This window comes from Natator depressus, chromosome 2, assembly GCF_965152275.1.
Source record: "Natator depressus isolate rNatDep1 chromosome 2, rNatDep2.hap1, whole genome shotgun sequence".
NCBI lineage: Eukaryota > Metazoa > Chordata > Testudines > Cheloniidae > Natator > Natator depressus.
In genome coordinates, this window is record NC_134235.1 from 94088951 (window position 1) to 94115693 (window position 26743).

The following is a 26743-nucleotide window of genomic DNA, read 5'->3' on the forward strand; positions in this document are numbered from 1 at the left end:
GCTATCCATAACCTCTCCAATGGGAAATTCTGACTAATTTTTGGTGCATTTAAGTTCTGGTGCTAGAGCTATATCTTGACAGATAGCTGGAGGTTCAATGTTTGCTAATACAGAAAGTAACAGTAGAAGTGTTGATTTTAAACTTCCCTTGATGATTCACATGGTCTGATTCAGCTGCCTATCCATAAATTGGGTGTGACAGCTTCTTGTCCACACTGGTGCACAGTACTCTTCAATTGATTACACCACGGCCAAGGCTGACGTTCATAGCACGAGAGCAGTTGATCCCCAGCTTATTCTCGCTAACTTTTGAATAGTGATGATGTGCGTCTTACCTTTAAGACTACTTTCTTGAAGTGGTCATGAAAGGACAGTGTGCAGTCAAGAATGAGACCAAGATATGTTGGCTTTGGGACATAACACACTGTTTCACCACAAAACTCAACAGTGTGTTTTGTGCCATTCTGTTATCAAGGGGGAAATAGAGACTATGGGGTAGCTCAGGTTTGGTCTCATCTGCCATTTTTGGAAATATTCCCCTGTGATCTTAAGGTCAGATGTAGGGGTCACTTCAAGTTCTTTAAAGCTACAGGACTCAGTTGTGAGTGCCAAATCATCAGCAATTTTGAGGTGGAACAAACTCAGAATGAAATGCTATGTGTCAGTTCAACAAACACAAATATTCTGATTTGTGTCCAACCAACTGTGACTGGAGGCCCAGAGGAGCCAGCTGAGGTCACTCAGTTAGGGTGAACTGCACAGAATGGGGCAGGCAATCCTCAAAGCTGGTGGATATTCCAATACTTAAATTTACCAAGCCAGCACAAAACAGTTTCTATTATACCTCACTGGTTACTCAGACATCAATAACACAGTTCCCTTAAAGTAACCCAGCCTCAGGCCTCCACCTAGATACTCATGTCAAATATGATGCGGATTAATGAGAATCTTAGTCATCATATAAAAAAATTCTACCAATCCCAAAGAATCAGACACATAACCTCCCAGTTTAATGAATATTCCATATCTTACCCAAATACATGCTTATAGCCAATTCTTATGAACTAAACTAAAATGTATTTAAAAAAAAGAAGAGGAAGTGTTGATTAAAAGATCAGTATACATACAGGCATGAGTATAATTCTTGAGGTTCAAATTCATAGCAGAGATGGTGAGCTTTGTAGTTGCAAGGAGTTCTTTTGTAATTTAGTCCATAAGTTATGGGCCAGTGTCCAATATCTTTTCAGAGTTTTAGTTTAGGACTGGGATCTCAATCTTGTGACTCAAACTTCCCCTGATGAAGCTTAAGATCTGAAATAAACAGGATCAGGACCCAAGAGTCTTTTATACAGTGTTCTAGCATCCACTTGACCATACAGTCCTGGGTAAACAATAGGCTTTTGATGTAACCTTCTGTTTCCTAAACACCACCAGTAATTAGTTACACAAATTAACATAGGGCAATTTACCCATTAGGCTTCAAAGAGACTTATAGACAATGACATTATTTCACCCAAGATTCATCTAAATGTTAATATTCCCTGTTGATCTCGAAATTAATAGTTATGGTGACAGACAGAAACTGCCTGTTTACATGGCTAATATCTAAAATACACACAATTAGTATCACCTCTAATTATCTAAAAATACAGGTTTGCACTTCAAAGTTCTAGCCTATCTAGCATTGAATGGCCCTAATTAACATTCACATACTTTCTAACATGTTTTTAAAGGTTGGCTTTGGGTCATTCAGCCTGCAAGCTTCTTAACCCTTTCTGGCCGTATGTTACACTTTGTATAAGATTAGTTGCAATTATATAACAGTGGTAGCAATAGTGATTTGCATGATAATATTTTAATTGGACAACATCACGCCAACCCAAAACAAAATATTTCGTTTCTGTTTTCCCAATGGAAAAATGAAAATTTCCTGTGGAAGCTTTTGATATCGCAGATACTACATTTTCTGTTCACCCTCCCTCCCACCCCCCAATACCCCACATTCCAATGGAAAATTCAGCAATGACTATAATATGAAATAAGTGACAACCAAAAAGTTGATATTATTCCTTTTAAATTAAACAATGATGTTTAGAAGAAATCATTTTATTGGGTAGAGGATGTGTGATTATAGAAAATGCTTGTTTATCTTACTACCACAGTTTGTTTGGGATCTTTTTAAAATTCATACCTTGAGGTTGAAAAAAATTACTAGACGTATCATGTAGTAAAACTATGCTAATCTGCAAGAAATACAACTCCTGTGCCCCCCTCCCCCAAAAGAAAATCACAATTTCTTTTTTTCCCCTCCATTTAGCCACATCTATAGATTTGCAAAAGTGGCAAAATCGTACATGTCAGTAGTTGTTAAAGATCATGTGAAACACAATATATCCATTTTACACATGGGTAAATGGAGGCACGGAATAACAGCTGTTGAGCTGCACATAGCAATACATAAGAAATTAGGACTGAAAACAGAGTTAAAACACTGTATCCAGTTGAAACTGGAGGAGGTATTTAGGTAGAGAGAATGTAAGTACCAAATCTAAATAAAAAGGCATCTAAGAAAATAGAGGTCATTTATAATAATTTGGTTCTAAAGTTTTCTGTAGTGCTGAGCTTTCTGTAAATTGTTAGTAAAATAAGAGGCCTCAGATGACTGAATCAGATGCCCAAAGACTATGGGGTTAAACCATAGCCCATAGCAGTCACAAGGTAGCTCCTCTGCTGTGAGCATGTTGAATCAGACCACTTTAAACCAAGTAATTTTGAACATGATTAATCTCATTAGTACTGTTTATTCTGGAGTTTCTCGCTACAAAGATAGAAAGTAAAAATAAGTGAAGATTCTGGCCTGCTTTGCTGCAAACAAGTTATGCATCTTAGAAAGAAAAATGATGAAAGATGCAACAAATATTTCACCTTTCAAAGATGGAAAAATTAAAACCCATCCCTAAGTGACAAACTTAGCTGCAGTGCCTTGATCAGAAGGAATTCACTGGAAAACCAGGTAAAACTGAGATGCTGAAGCAATTATTAAAGGCATATGAACATGATAAAAAATAGTTGAGAAAGTTCAAACACTTGTCACTTAAAAAATAAGAATGAATATCTGTTCTGGACTCCTTCATGCACAAGTTATTGTGTTAATGTCTCATGTTTCAGGTAGCTAACACTTTGCTGTGAGCATGATTTGATGGCAGCCTTTATAAACTGATCACAATAGGAATAGGACAATATTGTGAATAAAGTTCAAGGCATTTCCTGCTGATGAAATGGCTAGCTAGCTGAAAGTGGTGTGTACCATTAATTCCAGCCAGTAATTATTGCCATAGAAATGCTGTGAACTAAGATTATTGATATTAACATTTCAGAAAGAGAGTTCTTTCTTTTTCTCTCTCTCTCCCTTCTCCACCACAACGCTTTTCACTACAATAGAAAGCTATTGATTAGCAATATCAGTCACAGTGGACCATATACTGCCCTTAGTCTGCATATAACTGCCATTGATAGGAATAGGATATCTGTAATGGTAAGCATTTCTCAGGCTTCTTACAACACTGCAACATTGCACTGCAAAGATAAATGTAAGCGGGGGAATATTCCCGCTATTGTGGGGAACTTTCCTGGCTTCTTCACAACCCCGGTCAAGTGGGCTAGCGAAAGGATCTGAGTCCTCGCTCCCACTTCCTTTACCCAGTCGCCTCCCTGCCCTTGAGGACTCCCCTTCTGCTCTCCTGTCTGGCAGAGTCCTTGTAACCCCAACAAGGCTGGGCCCAGGATTCCCCAACCCCCCAACCCTGCTGTGGTCACCTAGGACAGGGGCTAGGGTATCCTCACTCCGGGGTACTCTCTCTACACTGGGCACTTCTCTGACCCACTGATCATTACATACAAGTTAAAGCAAATGCAAGTTATTTAATCAACAATTAATTTTAAAAAGAATTAGGAAAAATGGGAAAGGTTAAAGGAAACACATCAACCTGCTCTGTGGCAGGGACCATCACACACAGTGTTTCTGGAATGTCAGGGCAGTTCAGTCTGTTCCTTGTAAGTCCCAGGCCTTCTTCTCAGGCCCTGGCTGTGCTGCAGGGATGCTGTGGGTTGGACACTCGCTCTGGTGATGGCCACACACTCTCAGGTTCTAGGTGTCAGGGCCCTTCTTCCCAGCGTTGCCCCTGCCCTGTCGGGGTTACCAATCCCCCTCTGAGTGTGGCCTACAGAGCCTCCTGGCTGAGGTGTCTCCCTGTGCTGGGCCCACTGCCCAGGGTCCCCCTCGCTCTCCCCAGCTGCTCACCACACCCAGCTCCGGACTGCTCCAGCCCCAGCCCCAGCTCCAGTTTCACTCTGTCTCAGCACGGCTGCTGCTCTGCCTCCAGCTCCCTGGGCTGCTTCTCTGGCCCCTCTGGCTCTGGTTGCTGTAGCTCTCTTCCCAGGACAAGTCTGCTCTCTCTGGGCTGTGCCTCTGGCTTTGCGGCTGCAGCTCTACTCCCAGCACAGGGTCTGCTCTCTCTGGGCTGCTTTTCTGGTCCCTCTGGGTCTGGCACAACTCTGCTCCACAGCTCGGCTTGGGCCCCTATTTTCTCCTTATCTCGGCCCCACTCTGTCTGACCCAGGCAATTCCAGCTCACACGGAGGATGGAACTCCCCTTGCCTCCTGACTCCCTGATTAGCCTGCCCGCCCTGTCATTCAGGCTGATCTGGAGCATTGGCCTCTCCCCATTGTTCCCGGGGGCTGTCAGTCTCAGGGTCCTGATTCCCCATCGACCGTTCCCCCTTTTAGTCCTGGGAGCTAGCAACTAAAACACCCCCACTGAGTGTTAGTAAGGGGGCAACAGTCCCCTTACATAAAGTTAAAATGTCATTCTCCAGTTGTACTTGGATCCTTGTACTTAGACCCATATCTAGCAAAGCGCTTTAGCACAACCGCAACTTTAAGTATGTGTGTAGTCCCAGTGGAAATAATAGGACTATGTACATTCTTTAGTTTTTTGTTGGATCAAGGGCTCAGGTACCAAGATTATATGTAACTCATAATTCCTGTAGATAGATTAGATACTTTTGAGGATCACAATAAGTGGAACAAGAGAATTAAAATGAAACTTATTGTATTGCTTAAAACAAGTGTTGCCAACTCTTTTTGGGGAAGGTTATAAGGGGTGGTTTCACAGTCCCTTAAACCAGTGGTCTCCAAACTTTTTGGCTCGCGCACCCCCAGGGTGAAGATCGGAAGACCAGCCACATGCGCGCCGCCGATGGAAGAAGACCAGAAGACCTGCCGCAGGCGGGCCGCCGGAGGGGAACACCAGCCGTGGACATGCAGAGCTGCCGCCAAAGGAAAAAAACTCCTGCTGCCGTGCATCCCCTGGGATCATCTTGCGCACCCCAGTTTGGAGACCACTGCCTTAAACTTCGCTGCACTGTGTGTGTACCCTAAAATTCAGTGTGACTCTTTTCCAAAACTGTAACTCCTTAGTGGGAGAGAGTTTGCTGAAGACTCTTTCTAGGTTTGCCAATTTTGAGCTCAAGGAGCTCAAGGAATTTGTTTTAACCTATCAAGCCCTAAAGAGTTTGGTTTACCATCTCTCTGGTCATCTGAGGCTTTGGATAAACAGTGTGGTGTTAGAATGGTGTTGGCCAGCAGGTTCATTCTAAACTGCTAGTGTAGGCAAAGGCAACTTTAACAGATGCTGATCTAATCATGTTGAAGCCTACACTCCCCCACTTGCTTTGATTTGACCAGCTCAGTACATGCTAAAGTACACACTAGCATTTTAGTACGTGGTGGTTAGCACCGTATAACATGTTACAGCATGTTTTAGTAAATACAAACTCTGAGACTCCACCTTTTTTCCCCATTCAGTACTGCCTCTGCTGAGAACAAGTCTGAGCTACCCTGTCTAAAAAGGAAGAGGCAGCTGGCTGGCTGGTGTGAGTGGACTTTGCCTTTTGGAATTGTGTCTCTACATTGGGCTGTCAGAACCCAGATCTATTAACTTGTTAGCATGCTGCAAAGCCCATCTATTTTTCTGGGGTTTGGGGAAAGTGTGAGTTGAAGGCTGGAAGGTTCTACGTGCTCTATAGAGGTGGCTATTTTGTTTGCAGATAGTTATTTCCTGTGATTTTTAAATTGTGTAATTAGGGCCTGCAGCACTGGATGGGTGCTTAGTAAATCTTGTACAAACTGAAATAAATAAACAAGCCTGGGAGAAGCCTATGTTTATAAAACCTGTGATCTAGAGGTATCTTTGGGGGTGCCTGCAAGCCTCCCATTTAATATGTTCCCAGCAGATTTAAGGGAATACTGGGTTCTGGGGAGTGGCTGAGAGGATGAACTCCATTGGGATACTGCTAAATTATCCTTGAAAAAGATTATTTATCCTAGGGGTTTATAAAAAAAATACTTTGACAGCAACCTATTTATTTTCATTAGAAATGGACCAGGTTATTCTGCAAGCATCTGCCATTTGGTGCAATGCAATTTGTGTCAGAGCTACCTTTATATCCATCCACCAACAGGACTTTATCTGTCACCCTGCACCCTCCGTTTGAAATTGACCCAGTTGAACACATTTTTAAGGAACAAAAATGTAAGCTTTTTTCCTCCCACAGAGTGCAGCTTTAGATAAACTTGATTGCCAAATTTTGTTGTCTTGGGAGACAATTAATTTTTTCTTTGATTTAATTGGGAAAATGAATAGATTCTCAAGTCCCTCAAGACTCCTTCCTACAAGCGCACAAAGCTTTGGGACATGGAGATTTATCACAGGCTGAGGGAGAACACTTATGGGAGCCCCTTACTAAAATGCTGGCTGTGCCTTGGTGGGTTCGTAACAACTAGAAGTTGGTTGACTTTCACCTGTTATCAGGTTTCATTCTACAAGTTTCATAGAAGTCAAATTAGAATTCTACAGAGAAAGCTACTTGTGACCTTATTTTTAAATCATGATTGCATTTTATTGCTTTTCCAGTGACTTGGCAGGTACTTTATTGACAGCAGCATAAAAACTGGGGGAAATATACAAGGACAGATAAAATATCCTCATACATAATTAGAATAAATGTTCTATGTTATTCCTTATTGTCCATAAAACTTTGTGATGCTTTAACAAAAAAGCTAAGAAATAGGATATTTCATGTATTTCACAGAAAATTATGTATAGGAAATAAAACGTGACAACATTTAGCACTGAGTACAATGTTATCTGTCCTTACTAAGAAAAGGGATCCTGATTCTGTGTGCTTGTGAGAGAGAATAAAACACGTGTGATAAAATCTTAAACACAAATGTAACTTTAAAAAAAATTAACCTCAAATATCAGTGGATGTTATTTGTGTCTATTATAATAACACTCATGGTAAAAACATGCGTGGTACATTTCAAAACCAATCAGGTCTGTTTGCTTTCAGCTCGATGATTCACTAAACCAGATTCGAAAGCTACAGCGATCTCTGGATGAGCAGACAGAGGCAAATGACAATTTACAGATTCAGCTTAATCATTTGAAAAGCAGGTGAGTGCTTTACACTTTTAACACTTTGAATCTAGGCTGGAATGTTAATACAGGAAGATCAAGTGAAGATGCGCTTTCACTGATGATCTGTCACATTTACATCTGTCTAGTAACTGTTGCAATTGTTTGGTTCCCCCTACATTTCTGGTTCATATGAATACATTCAAGCTCCTATTGTCATTTGGTTTTTAATCAGTCTGGGTGAGAATGGATAAACACACAAAGAAATAGGTGCAGTTAATCAGGATATTCTGGGGCCCCATGCTGGGGACGTTGTGCAGCTGAGCCACCCAGCTTAGTGCTTAATGTGTGAGACAGGCTCTGCAGTGGAGTTCTTGACATGCAGAGGGGGAGTGCCTCCTGCGCTCCTCCTAAGTAGGATAAAAAACATGCTTCACTCTGGCCTTCCTTTCTTCAGACACCTCTCCCCTCCCGTTACAGTGAGTAGGGTTTTAGCTCTCATCGCCAGAGATAAGTTACACCACTCAGGATATGAAGGGACTGCAAGTGTGACTGATCCCTTCGTGATGGTGCATTGCATAGTAGGGAAAGTCTGCCTGTACCTCTCCTATACCCTTGTGCACCCACATGTGTGTCTGTGTGCATTTATGTAAGTAGTGAGCATTCATGTGGGACTGGATATAGTGAATAGTAATATATATATATATCTCAAAACTGTTTCTAGTAGACTATGAATCCAACACTCAAGGATGGAACCTGCCATTCTTGCAAAGATTACAGGAGCATACTCAATCTTCTCATTGTTTATTTCATTATCCAATAGCATAGATGATATCCAAAGAAAATGTACAACTGACACACTTTTTTTCTGGGGCAAATATATGCTGCTCCATTAATTGTCTGTTACTAAAGAGGCTACTTTAAAGTGTAGCTTTTTCTGGAAACACAAGGGTTGGTATAAATATGGGTGTCAAACTGAAGCTGGAGCATTCAAAGAGGTATATATTGCACCACTTTTGTTTCCTCACAAAACTGCAAAATATACATATTGTGAAAACACATCTAACCCACCCATATAATGCATTTATATTTATAAAGCATCTCACCTGAACTTGAATGCTTATCTTGGTTGACTGTGAACCATGTTCCATGTTATCCAAGAGGCTGAGAAGCCAACTTACATTTCAGAAAGTAGTATTTTTTGACTATATTAAAATATTTTTCCTTTTTTTTTGTTGCTGCTGGTTAGCATGGTGGTTTTTTTTGTTAAGTGTTACAGCTGAAAGACAGATTACAGCTATTTGCTTGCTCACCCTAGACTAATTCTGAGCCTGCCTTATGCCATCACTTACACCTGTACAAAAACACTAAATGTGTACTCACTCTGCACTCATAAATGACAGCCTAAAGTGCAAAGTACTGGAGAATTAGGCTTACAAGTGATCAATCAGGAATGCTAGGACTCTGGTGTACTTTGAGACAGGTAGCATTCAGTCATATTTTTTCATGATATATTTTAAAATATTCAAAGTTGGATGTATTTTGAACCCACTTGCATGTCATGGGTTCAAGATTTCCCTATGGAACCATGCTTCCTTAGGTCAGTCTTCCGTTGGTTGTTCACTCCTTGCTGAAGTGAGTTAGAAACTAAAACATTTTATATCTTTTCCCTTCCTAGCCTACCTATGGATAAAAACAACCTCTAAGTGTCTGATCAGATTGTACTGCTTAAAGTTACCCTGAGGGTAAACTATGGATAAAGAGATTGAGGAATGTACGTATAGGGACTTTTGAGTTTTAAAGGTAACATAGTAGACTACTAATGGTATATGTCACAGTTATGAGACTAGCTGCACTTTTGTCCCCTTTCTGGTATCTGAGTGCACCCCCACAAATGGCAGTCCTTGTGCCTTTACTCTCCTGGGGTAGAATTTCAGAATTTTCACACTCTTGGGTTGTCATACCCAGATCCAAGTCTATCTGTGTCAACTGCTTATCAGCATGCCCGCCCAACTGTACAATTGGGTTTCTTCCCTGTGACTAGGAATATGGGGTAAGATTCACAAAGAGACTTAAGTGTTGCAGTGCTGACCACCTAACTTCTAGGTGCCTAGAAACAACACAGAAATCCACAAAGTCTGAGTTAGGTATAGGCTCCCTATACAGTGAATGGGGAGGAGATAGACACCTAAGAATGGAACCCACAAAAGCCAGTAAGCTAGACAGGGAGCTGTCCAAGCTAGCCAAAGAGAGATGCCAATGACAGGAGCGTGTCCTAAGCCCTACTCCCTCATGGAGATAGATAACTAAGTCCAGACTGCAGGGAGGTAACTCTCTCTGCTAGTGATCCATGAATGGGAACCCCAGGTGGATTAGGTGCCTAAACCACTTCTTGAGGGAATGGTTTAAGTGCCTACCTCATTTCACACAAACTGGGGGGCAGGATGAGGAGGAGCCCACTTTATAACTCTTAGTCCAATGGTTAGCGCACTTGCCTGGGATGTGGGAGACCCAAGTTCAATCCTCCTCCCCTGCCAGAGGCAGGGAGACAATTTGAACATGGTCTCTCCTACCCCTGAGGAGAGTGCTTTAACCACTGAGCTATGGGGTATTCTGTTGAGGGGGGGGGGGTCCCTCAATCTCTCCTGTTGAAGCTGTTTTACTGTGGGTTAAATACTAGCGATTGCAGCAGGACTGGACCGAGGGTCTCCCAACTGGATCCAGGTAAAGGAAAATGGATATCATGGGTCAGAGTGAACTTGAGCAGATAATTGGCCTTATCTATATAGCTAATGGGGCCCTGAACACTGTGAAGTTGTGAGAGAAAGCTATGTAGCATATAGGATACAGACTTGCAATCAGACAGAAATTGTATGAATTTAAAAAGACTATTAAGGAGGAGATGGCCTGAAAAATGAGACTAGAAGACTCTCTGATGATGTTGCAAGATTACCCAGACATAACAACCCAAAGAATAATGTTTTAGCAGCTTATAGTGGGACATAGAAAGGAATCCAATCTTTCATTCCCTACCCAGAGACTTTCAAAGCCAAGTGAATAGTGAGCCTGAAATGACTTCATATATTGTGGTTGTAAAGAACACCAAGATAACTACCCCTCTATACAGATAGAAGATTATTGTTAACTCATAGTGAATTAGTAAGAATGAAAGTGTTCTGTATTCATATCCTGACAAGGAGATCTATCAGGCTGCAGAATGATATGCCTTGGGAAGTGGTTCACATCCCATCACTTGAGAACAAGAGTTGGAATGGACTAACCAGTTCATCATATTTATAGGGAGCAATGTGCTGTAGGAAACCATCCTGCATTGTCAGAGAGGTAAACATAATAGGTTTATTGCATCATGCCTTAATTCCATGAAAATTGCTTGACCACATTGAAAAACATTTTGTAATGTTTTCAAAGCACTTCAAAATTTGGTTCCACTAGGCTGCCTTATTCTACAGTGGCAAATTTTTATGGGGCTTTTATGGATCATCTCCATAAAAATCTGAGTGCTTGCCTTAAAATGCCAGGTCATCTCAATAAACATGATAGTATGTTCTTGACAGAGATCGATGTACAGCACACTATACTGTGAAAGGTCAAGGAAATAGCATTGTGTCATGGTAATATAAACATTTTTTATTACACAATAAAATCAACAGCTACTCTTTTCTTTTTAACACTATGTCTGTATTTTATAGCTTTACCATGGAAATCCAAATATTACAGCTCTTCCAAGCTTTGAGGCTTATTAACATTCCCTGTTTTTGTTAAGGAGACAATTAGTAATGCACACAATCATGAGAAAACCCTTCTCAAGTTCAAAGTCCCTTTAAGAATTCCATTTCTAAATACCGCTGCAGGAATTTGGCCATACAATACTGACCAGCAGAGTCAGCTGTCCATTAGGTACTGATAGCAATGTCCCTCCAGTCAGCGACACTCTAGAAACTAGGTAGTATTAGTAAAGTGGCTATACTACTACAGTGCCACCTGCTGCCACCAGGATTCCCATTTGAGTTGGTGCTTTGAGGAGCATCTGAGACTAAATGGATTTAATAAGAAGATATTGGAGCACTGATACTGTTAACCAGAAAGAAGTTCCTTGGTGGTGGCCTGGTGGATTTCAGCCACTGAAGGACTGCAGATTGTGACGGGGCAAGGCCAGATGGCTAAAGGAAAGTAGTAATAAACAGGTATGTTAGCCCCAGGCGAAACAAATCCCTGTTACCATGGTAACCAAATGGCAGTTGCTCCAGGTTAATCAAGACACCTGAGGACAATTAAGATCCTTCCAGAAAGCAGTGGAGACAGCTAGGTTGATTGGGCCACTTGAAGCCAATGGCCACTTGAAGCCAATCAGGGGCTGGCTGAAAGAAGTTAAAAACCTCCCAGTTAGTGGGGGGTGGGGTGCATGTCAGGAGCTGGAGGAGGAAGTCACGCTGTTGGAGAGACTGAGCAGTACAAACCATATCAGGCACAAGGAAGGAGGCCCTGAGGTAAGGGTAAACTGGATCTCAAGGAAGTGGGGGCTGCTGTGGGGAAGTGGCACAGGGAATGGTACGTGTCCTGTTTCTAAAAAGTCAGCTATCATAGCTGATACTATTAGGGTCCCTGGGCTGGAGCCCGGAGTAGAGGGTGGGCCCGGGCTCACCCCTTTGCCCCCCTGATTAATCACTGAGACTGAGAGACAACAGAGACTGGGCGAGGGAGAGTAGCTTCTCCTCACCTCCCTCACTGGCTTATGATGAAAATGGCTCAGTAGGCTGTGACCCTTGCCTCTAGAGAGAGAAGGGCTACATGGTGGGTCACAGTGAGCCTCTGAGGATAGCAAAAATCCGCCAGGAAACTCGGGACCCTCAGAGACAAGGATAGAGCTTTGTCACAAGGTATTGAAGAAGCTCTGGCCTAACTAGGAGCCACCTTGTGATAACAGATGGTTCTGTGAAACAGCTGCACGATTGATACTGCAGTTTCTATAGTGGGTTTAAAATCTGGGTCATTGTTTGGGTGGTTTAGTTCCACTAGCCCCAAATGACCAACTGTGTACTGACAAGACTTTAAACCTTTTAATCTTTGAGGCAGATTATCTGTTGAGCACTATTCACATAATAAGAGTGAATAATAAAGGACAATGCAAAAGGAATCATTCTTAAACAGCTCTTTTTTTCAAAGCAATTGTGTGAAATATTTTAGGTACAGCTTTTCCCTTTTTTTCTTATTCAATATTTGTATGAAAAAACAATCTTTGTTTCATAAATCCTTTTCTGCTGCTGTTTCTTATTCCTTGTATAAAGACATAAAGAAGTAATTTATTCTATGTTGTGATAACCCTACTGGACTACTGTGGAGATTGTGGTGATGTTACAAGAGGGGTTTAGAACTTCAGGAAGGGGAATAACAGGAAATGATGAGCATTTTAAATGTCAAGACATAATGTTCTACTTAAAATAGTGTTTTTTAAAGTTTCCTATGATACCTCTTCTGCTCTTTAGAGCAAGTTAATGCTTTATTTGCACCAAGAGCTGAATTCTTAGTGATGCCCATTGCTGACAGAACAATATGGAGTACAGATACATGCTCTGCAGACTATCCTGACTTACATGAATAAGTTCAGACATGTCCTGACATACAGTGTATCTAGAAATCTCAGGTAATATATGTAATATATGTAACTTTCACAGCACACTAAATTACTTAATTGACAATTTCCCATCTCTCTTCATTCATACTCTTAAATTCCATAACTTTAAATAAAACACAGTTTTCTTGTTAATATTTATCCCAGTGGAAAACCTTTTTATGCAGAACTATTACTAATAAAGCATTCAAGATATTAGTTAACCAGTATTATGCCCATGAACTGTGAGAGCTTTTGCATGAATTACCATGTGCTTACAATTGAGGTATTATGTAAGAATACTTCAGGTGCAGCCATCTGTAAATATAAACTTTTTTTTTTAATTGAAATGTTATTCCCTTACTGTCAACCAGCCTGTAATTTTTCCCATGGTTTTGCAGCTGAAACTGTGCTGTTGTTGCCATACAGTAGGTCAATTAAATATTACTAGTCCTTTAACACTCAGTTGACAGCACTGGGGAAATAATATTATAACAAAGAAACAACCTGTTTAAAATAAATTTGAAACAATGTTATCCTTCACTGAACAGAATACCATATTGAAACTGGCTTTTTCTTTTTTCCTCAAGGGAAGCCAATTGACCTACTGTTATATGAAAAGGAGTACTTGTGGCACCTTAGAGACTAACCAATTTATTTGAGCATGAGCTTTCGTGAGCTACAGCTCACTTCATCGGATGCATACTGTTATATGTTACAAAAGGGGAATATTAAAGCACCCCCAAGAGCATGTTGAGGCAACATACCACTTGTTTTCTTTATTTAATTGTTTCCTGTGATGTTGACAATGCAACTATTATTTTGGGAGACCCATAGCCAGGCATAGGCTTGGAGTGCTAGGGATTATTCATTCTTGCCACAGTTAGTAATGGTTGAATGAGGAAAGCATGATTTAGGTATTTTTGGTGGTAGCCATGTTGGTCTCCCTTCATGGCTACAAACAAACTACATATTGGTCTCCCTCCCCAGAGCCCAGGCTCCAGCCTGCGCCCAAACATCTAACCCACAATTAAACATCCCCGTATCCCGAGCCCCACAAGCCTGACTCAGCTGACATGGGCCAGCTGCCGGTGTTCAATGGCAGCATAGACATGCCCTCTGAGTAACTTTTCCAGACCTGAAGAAGAGCTCTGGGTAGCCCGAAAGCTTGTTTCTTTCACCAATAGAAGTTGGTCCAATGAAAGGTATTCCCTCCATCCCATCTTGTCTCTCTAGGCTTTTTGTTGTTGTTTTGGTTAGGTCTTTTAATTTCTGTTGTTGGGATTTATTTTTAGAATAGTTCTATTTTATTTTCTGAACACTTAAGTTACAACTGTCAATCTATTAGATTGAAGAATTTAAAAAATAGGTTGACTCTGGGCTACAAAAGATTTTCTTGGTTTTTGAGAATCCTGTCTGTGCAGTATACACTTGGTTCGCATATTTCTGCTTGGCCCTTGCAATGTAGACTAAAAAAAGCGTGGGCTTTCTATAGCCAAAATGAATATGTCCTCACCATTCAGTACGTCCAATTGAATTCGGTATGATAGCCCTTGAGTAACTACTCCTTAATGTAAGGGGTTCAAAACTTGGCCCTTAAACAATAGGGTTTGTGGACAGGCTCAGCTGGCAGTCTGACAAATGTAAGTGTTCTAAGATTGACATGCTTTGTGATGCTTTCAAGGAGCTCTTCCTACTAAAGATGGCACTAGAGAGAGTCTGGACTGCCAAAGTGCAACATACAGCTGCCAGCTCCCACAGAGCTGCTATGAGGTCACCTAAAAGCCCTGCCTTCTTTTCAAATTGTTGGCTCAAAAGGATCAACTAACACACAATGATGTCAAAAAGAAAGAATTTGTTTCAGAGATGTTTGGGGGTTTTAGAGTGTGTCTAAATACATTGTCTATTGTAGCCTCCTTTTGTAAATGGAGCTTCACATTTTGTAAGTGATTTGTGCTACTTTGGCTTCTGGCTCTGCGCTGTCAGTTTTTACCATAAACTTCTAATGATAATCTACTGAGATTCAGTAGAATAGGATATAAGCTCAGCATCATAGTTGGTATATTTTTACATGATCCACTTGATAGGACACTGAACTGAGATTCAGGAGGCCTTGATTCTCTTCTTGGCTCTGCCACTGACCTTGGACGAGTCACTTCACTTCTATTTCTCATTTTATCCCCTCCCAGCTTCTATCTGTTGTGTCTGATTTAGATTCTAAACTCTTCAGGGCAAGAACTGTCCATGCATTTTTACAGCATTTAAAGCAATGGGACCCTAATTTCAGTTGTGGCCTCAGGTTGCTTCCATGGTAAAAATAACAATAATATCAAATTTGATTGTTTCAAGGAATTAAACAAAAACGAACAACCCCAAAAATACCCACCCCACCCCCCTGGCAGTGTGAGAGGACTGCTGCAAGGTAAATTCTAAAGTTAATCAGCCCTACACCAAGTCTGAAATCACAGCTTGAGTTTGAAAATAATTCAATATTCATATGAGTTTTATTCAGATACCTCAGTGATGGGTGTATAAGAAACTAAATGAAATTAAATAGACAAGGGTTAAATATGTATAACTTACACTTAAAGAAGTTTACACGTTCATTCACTTTCACTTAGTAGAAACATACCCTTCTCCTCTGCTTCATTGTTGTTTCCCTTGACATGTTTTCTGCCTTCCTATTGTACTCTTTCTAATTATCCCTTAACTTTGCATTAAAACCTTACTTAATGCCCGTGCCCCCAGTTAGCAGAGCTTTGGTTAGCTGGGAGATTTACATATGTGCATGAAATTGTACTGTGTGTGTAGATAACCCTGGTATTTTCATCCTATCCCGGGGGGAGGAGGATGAACGGGAACTTGACATAGTTGACTGCTTAACTCCCATATTGTACTGCATTTTGTTATCTGAAACTTTAGAAGTCCTCCAAAATCTTCCAATAAACAAGGCTCTATTCTATTAAATAATCTTTGTCTCTCTCATATGACATATAGTGTCTTGCATTTGAGAATTGCTTTGAAAATATAGCGCCTGGTAAAAGCTGGTGCGATAGTATTGACTTCAGTGGAGTTGTATCTGCTCATGCCAATGGAGGATAGCCCATTTTCCAATTAATATATTATCTTTATAACGTGATCATACAGTGACTAATCTGTCTTACTCAATTTGTCAGTGTTGTTGTGGCTGTTTCATTAATAATTTAAAAACGGCATTGCTTGTTAACTTTGAGAGTTTGAAAAGGAAAAGTTTTAGAGTAGCAGCCATGTTAGTCTGTATCCACAAAAAGAACAAAAAGTACTCTCTAAGGTGCAACAAGTACTCCTGTTCCTTTTGAAAAGGAAAAGCAATGAATGCTCTGGATAATTCCAGAATTTGTAGAGGCTGATAGTTGCTGCTGCTAATAACACTTTCAGAACATTGCTTATAAATGTGAATTTAAATGTCAAAATACTTACATAGTCCACAACTAATATTTTATATATGTTTACATTATGGACGTACTTTTAAAAATTGCCTGGATTTGCAAGGCAATGTGGCCTTACTTGGGGTTTGCTTGCTACAAATACTTCTCATTTCTCCATCTGTACTATGCAGTGAATTATAAGAAGCATAAGAATGTATTACGGAAATATGCTGTCTTGGGAAAATCTGCTTTCCCTAATCAAGGCTACTCACTGTACAGAGCTGTTTTTCACGTACAATCTATAATGTAGGTGTTGAAAAGTTGCACATTCTCGATCAATATATAATAAAAGGATGTATTAATGCATTTGTATAAGATTTGAATGTAACAGTGTTAATATCTGTGGTGGCATTGCAAATGTATTCCCGGAGGATTTAAAAAAAAATAATTGCAGTTGTGATTATAATCATGGCTAGGTGAAGCACTTAAGATCAAATAAGTACTCTTTTGAATCATTTCCCAAAACTCCAACTACCTTTAGTTTTTGTTTTACTTTTAGTTCAACTGTGAGGCTATCCTCACCCTTCTATCCTCTCCCCGCATTAGTTAACATGTGGTACATGTGGAAGGGGACACAGCCTGACAAAGGTACCTCTCTCAAATGCAAATTTGCCTCCTCGGGGGGCAAAAAAGTTGGTGCCCTCTCTTATAGTGTTGATAGGCCCTCAATGCTGGTAGGCTCACTGCTGCCTATGCCTGTTTCAGATGGCAGACAGCTGGTTCATCTCCTCTCTAATGACTTGGTGCAGTTGAAATAGGGTACTTTGCCATTTATATTATCTTTTTCTTAAAACAATTAGATGTTTTCTGATGTAGTGAACCTGTTTCATGAAACGTATGTTTCTTTAAACTTCACACAAATTAAAAGGAAAATTACACCCGGAGCCCAGCTTTCAAACATGGGTAGCTTAAACAGTTATCTAAATACAGATATTCAGATCAGAGCCTGATCCAAAGCCTTTTGAAATCAATGGAAAGACTGTCATTGTTTCCTTTGAGCTTTGGATTGGACACTTGAGCACCAAAATGCGTTTTCTAGAATCCAGATAGTATTTGTCTATCCTGTTTAGAAACTCTTTGAAAATTGGACTCTCCACTGCCAACCTGCCCGTAGTGTCATACTGAGTTGGCTTCAACATTGACAGTGCTACTACTTATGAAAATATGCACTAACCGTGTATACTATGAGGAGAGAGTTCCTTTTTGTGTTCACTTAAAGTGCTAGCTTTAAATATAAACTGCAGTACAAATTCAATTTTGAACTGTTATGTTTGGCTTACATATTTTGAAGTTTATAGTGAAAAGCCAGTTCCCTATGTCTCCTATAACAAGCAGTTTGAAAATGCAATATGTCATGCAATACTGCATTACAATTTTATTCAGTTTTTAATTTGACATAAAATACCATTTTGTTAGCAAACCCAAAAGATATTTTGAAAACATCATTTACCAGCAACACACTATAGAAATGTGGCATCTGCTTTATTTAAATAAACTTGTCTGCATTTTTACTTCCAAATTGTGATGTAGATAGATACAATATAGCTAAATAAACATATTCCACAATAAGAAGTAAGAAAAAATTGTTATAACACAATCATTATAGCCTGAGTTTATAGTTGTAAATCGAACATCATACCAAATGGGCATTATGTGCATTACCAGACCACGAACCTAGTACATTGGCTGATCAGTACACCAGGGCCTAATTCTATTGGGGTGCCAAGCTTCTAGTGATTCCAGTAAGAATGGATAAGACTCAGTAGCCCAAAGACTCAGTGTTCCTGTATTAAGTCTTTTCTATATTTTTTCTGTGGGATATAACCCTGTTAACTTGATTTAAGCAATAAAGAAATAAACCTGTTAAAAGATTAGATTTACTTTTCACCAACCCATTGCAGAGGTCTTCTCTGTAATAGAAACTAGGTCATGGATTACATATATCAACAGTTTTGAATACTTTATAGTCCTTTACTATCTCCAATTTACTCTTATTCACAGGGAATGACAACAATGGTGGCTAGCCATTTTTCTATTCAATAAGGTCAAGCACATCATAAATACATTACTTGTACTCTTTTGAGAGTTTGCTTCATGGTCCTGTTGCTCTTATGACATATCTCAGCAAGGTCAGCCAGTGGGCTGCATATCTCTCCAGGCATTTTATCTCACTTTAGAAAGGATGCTGATGATAAATCATCCAGAAGCCCTTGCCTTCCCAATTTCTCATTAGGTCTCCATTCTGTCAGCAGGCTTGACAATTTTATAATAATCAATTGTGTGTCGGGGCGGGAGGGGGGTTTGAGAGACAGAGAGTATTATTCTTCCTTTTACCTCAGGGTCACAACCCATGAAATGCACCTGCGAGCACCCTTTGAATCGTGCTTCATCAGTGGGATATCTCTCAATATTAAGATAACTTACTGATAGCATTTGGTCTATTAACACTATTGATATATTGCCATACCTATATTCTTACAAACTGCTGTTTTTAAAAACAGAACTGCAAAAATGGAAAAAAAACCACCATATGAAATTTATAAACTTTTAATATGAACAGCATTAAAATGCCCATGTTTTAGCCATGTCAATGGATAAGTTTAGAACTGTACACCTTCTTAACACTAACCCTCTTAATTAATGATCAGATTCTTGTTTTCCAATCCAAACACACATGTAGGTAAAGTATGATTGTTGTTATGACTTTGGGTTATATTTTAAAAGTAGCCTTTAAATTTTTATGGTCAAGAAACTGAGTTTGCATACTGAAATCAGACATTTGGGAAACTAGAGGCTACATTCAGGGCCCACGTAAAACTGAGCTGTCTTTGTGGCTAGGCCTAGCTCTGTCTTCATAGAACATCTTCTATGAACATCAAAGAAAGTGGCATTTGAGACTGTAAGGTCCAAGTCTTCTAAGATACTTTTTATATATATATAATATTCTCTCTCTCTCTCTCTCTCTCTCACACACACACACACACACACACACACACACACACACACACACACACATAAAATAAAATAAGACCTATTCAACATAGGTGGTCAAAAATGTTCCATCAAAAGTTTTTTTGGCAGAAATAGCTTTGTGACAAAACTAAAATTTTCATGCAAATATTGCAGTTTCACTGAAAATATTCATTTTTTGTTGAAACTTCAAAAAAAGTTTTTTTTTTAAAATCATATATTTTCATTTTAAAACTGGAAAAATGCAGTTCACTTCTGCCAAAAAACAACAAAGATGGGTTTTGGTTGTTGAGAACCCAAAAATATTTAGTTTTTCTCCAAAATCCTGAAAACAGTTATGACAAATCTGGATCACCCCCTGCCAACCTGACACACACCTTGTTGAAATTTTCCAGATATGGGGGTGGAATTCCTAACCAGCTCTATTGTGCACGTCATTTTCAAACCAGGTAAAAATAAACACCTGTATGTCTCTACAACTTTTTCTACACCACTCAATATGTATGACAAATAGGTGTATTTCCCCCTATATAGGCCCCAATCCTGTGAACATTTCCCTTGTTTTCATTGACCTTTGTGTGCTGAAATCCCACTTGCATGCATAATTTTGGAGAAATATTTGAAGGGCAACTTTCGTTCTAAAAATCTTGACTAAGAAAAGTTCAATTTCTTATAAATGTGTGTTACAGTAGGAATGTAATATCTCATTTCCCAGAAGCTTATCTCCATAGGGAAGCAGAGTGATGGCAAAATGGAGGTACATGACTGCACTTGGGTAGCATTGCAAGGGAAAATTACGGACACATTTGGACCCCCTCCTTAAAATATTTGACAACAGAGCTGGAACAGTGAAATAGGAAACAGAAGACTGAGTCAGTTTCATATATTCATAAATTCCAAGGCCAGAAGGGACTGTTATGATCATCTAGCCTGACCTCCTGTATAACACAGGCCATAGCTTATATGTGCACCGTTTCCCTTTGCTCATGCAACCAGGCTGTCAGTGCAGGTTTCTGGTTGATTAAATGACACGAGAGCAGAAAAGATTATTACATTGAGATGGCATTGAGTGGTTTGTCCTTCAAAGTTCCCTGAATTCAAGGCAAGGAGAGAGAGATTGGAGGAGAATTTTTAATTGAATTTTCTTGATCCTCAAAATATAAAGTTCTCTTTGGGGGATGGGCATAGGTTCAGGTGAAATGTGGGGTGGGAGTTTTTATTTTATATTTTCACAAACCAGTTCACCCACGCCTCATTATTCACAGCCATGGATGTATGAATACAAAGCAGCTCAAGCAGCCCAAAAACCAAAAACCTCAGCAAATATGAACACCCCCCCCCATGCCTTCACCAGTCTTCTTTTATGACAAACTTCTTCCCCATTTTAGTGCATCAGTTGGATGTAAAGGGAACATAAAGGAAATCTCCACACTGTTGCCTGAGTTCTTCATGTCACAAAGGAATTAAAATAAAAATTAGATTTAATCAAGACTCATGAATGAATAATCAGATTGTACATTAAATCTTAATTACTTTTTCTGAAATATAACCAAATAATTCAGAATCATTGTTGCAGTGAGATAGTACTTACATTAGCACGACTGAAGCCAGTAATTAGAATATTTCATAAAATACTTCTAGCATGGTCAACACATCCACCTTTTTTTAGCCCTTTATTATTCCTTCATCTTTTATGTATGAAAGTTCTTCATATTTTTTATATGAAAGTTGTGTGGGGAAAAAAACACTTAGACTTTCTTTACAAGTTTAAATCTCTGTCTGATATTCATCCTTGTGTAGGCAGGTCAGCTATTGTGCAGTTTTGTGACCTGATTTTCTTGAAGATGAAATGCACCTCACAGCAAGAGAATGAGACGGTGCTAGTAGTTTCTGAACATATTCTCACTTCTCTTCCAAGTCTGCAAATATCTAACGGACTTGATGCTGAAAGGTGCAGAGTGGGCTCTACTTCTGTTGATTTCAGAGGGTGCTTAGCAGCTACTGAAGGGGTAATCTGTGGGTTTACTGTCACAGGATGTGAGTAGCTTGCTCTGCAGTAATATCCCATTGCTTCAGTGCACTAAACATTTCCTAGTACACTTCGGTTTCAAACAGCAATACATCAAAGTGCTACAGAACATTTAGTGAACTGTAACAAGATCCTCATGCATTGTAGATTCACATCCTGGCTTGCTGCACACTAAGGCTATGTACACACTACACTTAAATCAGCATAAGTTATAAGCCACCCCCCCGAGCGACATAAGTTACACCAACCTAAGCGCCAGTGTGGACAACGCTATGTCCCGCTGACCGAGCTACCGCCACTTATGGGGGCTGGAGTAATTAAGTCAATGGCAGAGCTCTCTCCTGTTGGCTTAGAGCATCTATACTAGCAGCGCTAGTGCAACTGCACTACTATAAGCTCTGTAATTTAGCCATAGTCTAACTCAACATATAGACAAGCCCTGCCTCTCAAGGGATAAAAAGCTAAGTGAGGAACAGCCATGTGGAAATGTAAAATATATTACAACGTTCTGAAACTCTTGTTTAAACATAATTCTTGGAAGTTCAGAGTAGCTCATGTTTACTATAACTAAACATCAGCGCACAAGTCAAGCCACCCTCGTATCTGCTTACTGATAGTTTACTTTGACCATACGTTTGGCCACTTTTCTGTTTAGGCCCATTTTTCAACATCCTTACTCATGCTGCATAACAATTTACTATTTGAGTAGCACCACTGAGTTAAATGGGACACTTTCTTGTTATGGTACTACCCAGCTTGAATAAGATTGAATAGGACTCAAATCTGCCAAAGACATTTTATATTTACCTCTCAGAAGAATGAGTGTGTGGTGGTAGAAATAGGCAGTCAAGGTTCATAAATTTTATGTATAGCCACTTTAGAAATCATAAAAGGAGATAACCAATGTGGTTCTTGTTGGTGGCACAGGTCAGAAAGTCCACTTAAAGTTAATAATGGTAATGAACTCCAGCCAAGGAAAATATCACTAATATTTTCAACTAACATTATTTTCATCATCACTGGATATATTACAAAGCACCTGCCAAATTATGATTTTTGCAGAAAATAGACATTTCATCACTTTCAACATTTTCTACAAACTCTTCTCTTCTATAAATTGAACTCAGTGGGGCTACTTGTGTCAAGAAATGAGTGTAAGTGTTTGTAAGCAGCTCATAATTTGGCCCTCAAGAAAAGCAATGTCTGTGAATAAGGCTATAACATTTACTTCCTTCCATGTGTTTTTGTTTGGTCCACAAGATAAGCATATTTGGTTTTACTCTTGTTTTGTTTGTAATTTTTTTAAAACTTAAGGACATATTCTGATACCTTTTCTCCCTTGGAATAGTATCCACTCCATGAATGGTGCCATTGAAATCAACAGGAGTACTTGTGGAGTTAGATGTTGCCCTGCATTAATAAGAGTATCAAAATCAGTTCCCCAGTGATTATTAGCTGGCTGCATTCTGAGGACCAGATTCTGTTATCCTTATCTGTGCTGAGTGTTTCATTTCTCTACAGATACATTACTCTAATCTGTTTTAATTAAACTGCTCAATGTGAATGAAGTGGGGCAGAACCTAGCCCTCATAGATTTCATGTCAGAAGTAGGTCTTGAGGAGGGATTTACTATAGTATTTTATTTTGCATTCTTAATTCTTATGCTGCAAAATGTCTCTCTAAGTATGATGCAGCTACAACTGGAAAGTCTTAGTAGGCTAATAGTTATCTGACTGATGATTAAAAATTGCATTTTTAATGTTACTTTTAACGCTATTGTCATCACATCTCTCAAGTACAATATAGAACCCTGGCCATGCAAGTTGCTTGCATTGTCAAATGTAAGTACAAATGTATTGATCCAATCAAGGATGATTTTCTTGCCACCCTGCTGATGTATAATGTTTGTTTGCCTTTATTAAAATATACTATAATCTTCGTTGATACATGATTGACTTATTTATCAAAAGGAAAGGTTAATTGTTACCAGGCAAAAGGCACTTTTTGATAAATGCAGTTTTTAAATGTGCACATACTGCAGCAGTCACTGATGATCCAAAATAGATACTCTAAGTACACCAATGTAAATATTATTTATCAACGTTACAGGAACATTACTGGTGTGATCCTGCTCTCCTTTCTCAGGCAGAATTCCTGTTGTCTGCAGTGGGAAGTATGCCTAAGAAAGGAGTGCAGAATTGTGTCCTAAGACTGCTTGGGAAAACAAAAATCAACAACCACAACAAATGCAAACAGTTCTTATTTTATGTAACACATTAATGCAATTTTCAATGTGTTTGTTTGTTTCCTCTTTTCCCCCGGAGTGTTTACGACTTTTTTTAATCTGTAAAGAAAAGGAATTATTTTACTCAGCCTTATTAGAGACTCTGGTGCATAATTTACCTATTAAAAATGCCTGGGGAAAAAAGATCATCAACTTTGTTGCTCTTGTATAACTTGTATCAAGATAATAAAACCCAGAACTCAATTTACCTAGCATTATTTCTTGTAGTTACATTAAACTCTTTGCCTTAAGTCAACTAATCTTATGAGGATTTATAAAGGACATGCATAGGCAATCAATAATTGAGCAATTCACAAATGGCGCAATAGTTTAGTTTTCCTTTTTCTTTTACTGACGTAACTCCATATAGGACTTTGAAACATGTTTATTATGTACATGTACATTTTCAGACAGTATAATCAGATGCTTAATGAACACTTTTTTTTCTTTCTCTGCTGCTATGGCAGAAACTGTATATGAAAAAACCATGAATTTACTTAATTTGTATGCACATGAGAAATGAAAAATCTTGCAAATACCCATGCAAATATTTATTATTCTCATGAAGGCTTGTCCCTTAAGTGTTCTCACACTTGAATCTTGAATCTCTGATTTCCCTGTTCCTCTGTGTGTATGTGTATGTATTTTTTTTAAAAAGCCAATCAACAGCAAGAAAATACCATGTGACCAATCACACAACTTGAATAATAAGAACAGTGAAATGTTATTCACATGGTGAATTGGAAAGACACAGTCAAAGTAAATAGTTCCAGAACACGTGAAATACATTCTCATGACATGTTCATTCAACAACTGTAAATAAAAAGCCAATTTGTAAAAATCAGTCTATTTGCAGATAATTTGGAATAGCGAAAACTGATCATTTTTCTCCAGTTATTAGATACACATTGTTTACCCAGATCTTCTGTTGAATAGCACAGAATCCGTAAGTTCTTTTGCTTATTATTTGGAATTTGTTCAATTACTTTGTTTCATTTGGAATTCTCTATGCATATCTAATTGTACACCCACATTCCACACCTTTTGCAGATACATTTTGGGTCACACTATCTGTTGGCATTACGAGGGTGTAATCATACATACATCCCAGATTGGCTGTGCTTCTTCAGATGGGCATTATGAATATCTATAATTTTCCCTGCAAATATAATTGAAAAAAATTCTGTTTAGAAATCTAAATTTAATTTTAGAATGTTGGCACTCTTTCTCTACAAACTACTCTGAATGTTTAGTGTTGGGTTTGCTCTATATTAATAATTGGCCATATACTACGATAAATATTTCAGACTTATGAAAAATAAGTTGCTGCTTAAAATCATCTAAACCAATGCTGCTATTATGTTGTGACTGCATTCTTTACACTAACCCCTTTCAAAAGAAACATAGTCAGACTTTGTTTGCCATAGCACAGTGTGCATAATTGAAATGCAAATTTTGAGATTCATGCCAACAGATACTTGACTGACTGTATACTCTCTCTTAATGTAAATTTGTAACTCCAAGGAGCTGTATTTTTTTCATTACCATTTAGGTTCCATCAGTACTTAATTTGTAATGAAAGAGGTGCTGGGGTCAAGCAATTGGGTGCTGTGGCTCAAGCAATTTTTTACTTTCATAATTGACATGGCAAATCTAGCGGCGCCAGGGCTCATCCCTGGCAAACCCTGGCACAAATTAAGCACTTGACGCCATCTAGCAAAACACTTTTATATACATATTTTATTCACTTGTATAAATGCTGCACTGGATTAGATCTTCGTTCTGCAGAAAATAACGTTTTTTCCAACAGCATTTAACATATAGAAACCTTTTTTTTTTCTTTTTTTTTAAAGATTGATGTTGACTAAAATTGAAGCATCTTTCAGGCGTAGTTAATAGTGCATGGCTACATTGATTATTTCATGCTGTTCTTGATAGGTGGAAATGTGCTCATTTTGTATGTGTCAGTGATTTTCAACCTTTTTTCATTTGTGGACCCCTAAAACATTTCAAATTGAGGAGTGGATCCCTTTGGAAATTTTAGACTAGTCCACGCATCACAGTTGAAAACCGCTGATATATGTCACTTGTTGGGCTACTTCTTTCCCTACTGCTTTGCTGGTTCAATATTTTGATTCAACATTTCAACTCTTCCTCCATTTAACTTCTCACTTGGGCGTGAAAATAATACATATTAGTCATTTTAGTCTGATTTTCATTAAGTTTGAGAGCACAAAATAGGTTTTATTAATGTGAAATGTAAGTGTACGTGATAGTATGAGAAAATTGTGTCAAAGCCATTGCCTATGGAAATATATAGCAGGCCTGAATAGAGTAAATGTTTTGAAAAATTTGGCCCTTCCACAGCTCTATAATGACAGGTTTCAGAGTAGCAGCCGTGTTAGTCTGTATTCGCAAAAAGAAAAGGAGGACTTGTGGCACCTTAGAGACTAACAAATTTATTTGAGCATAAGCTTTCATGAGCTACAGCTGAATGCATCCGATGAAGTGAGCTGTAGCTCATGAAAGCTTATGCTCAAATAAATTTGTTAGTCTCTAAGGTGCCACAAGTCCTCCTTTTCTTTTTACAGTTCTATAAGAAATTTTCATCTTACTTGGAAATTGTCCCTTTAAGTTATGCTGTTTACTTGCGTGAACATATTGGAAAATCCCCATCCTCAAGACACGAATGAAATTTAAAGAAATTATAGACCCTTTGGATTATTTTTATTTTATACTGTTTAGCTTTTATATATAAAAACGTGATTTTTCTCCACTGGTATGTCCCTATGACACACCAACTGCAATAATCATTTTCTCCTATTATAGCTCCATTTTCTGTTATTGCCACATCTGTGATTTTTTGAGTGGGTTGATTGCGAGCTA

At 38.9% G+C, this 26743-nt stretch overlaps 1 protein-coding gene across 1 annotated transcript in view; it reads left to right on the top strand.

Moving 5' to 3' along the window:
• The window catches only part of CCDC102B (coiled-coil domain containing 102B), a 340911-nt gene that overhangs the window by 259427 nt on the left and 54741 nt on the right, over positions 1-26743 (top strand). Inside the window, exon 8 of the mRNA XM_074943138.1 lies at positions 7414-7517. Within this exon, the coding sequence (XP_074799239.1) occupies positions 7414-7517 (104 nt within the window). The remainder of the gene's footprint in view (positions 1-7413; positions 7518-26743) is intronic.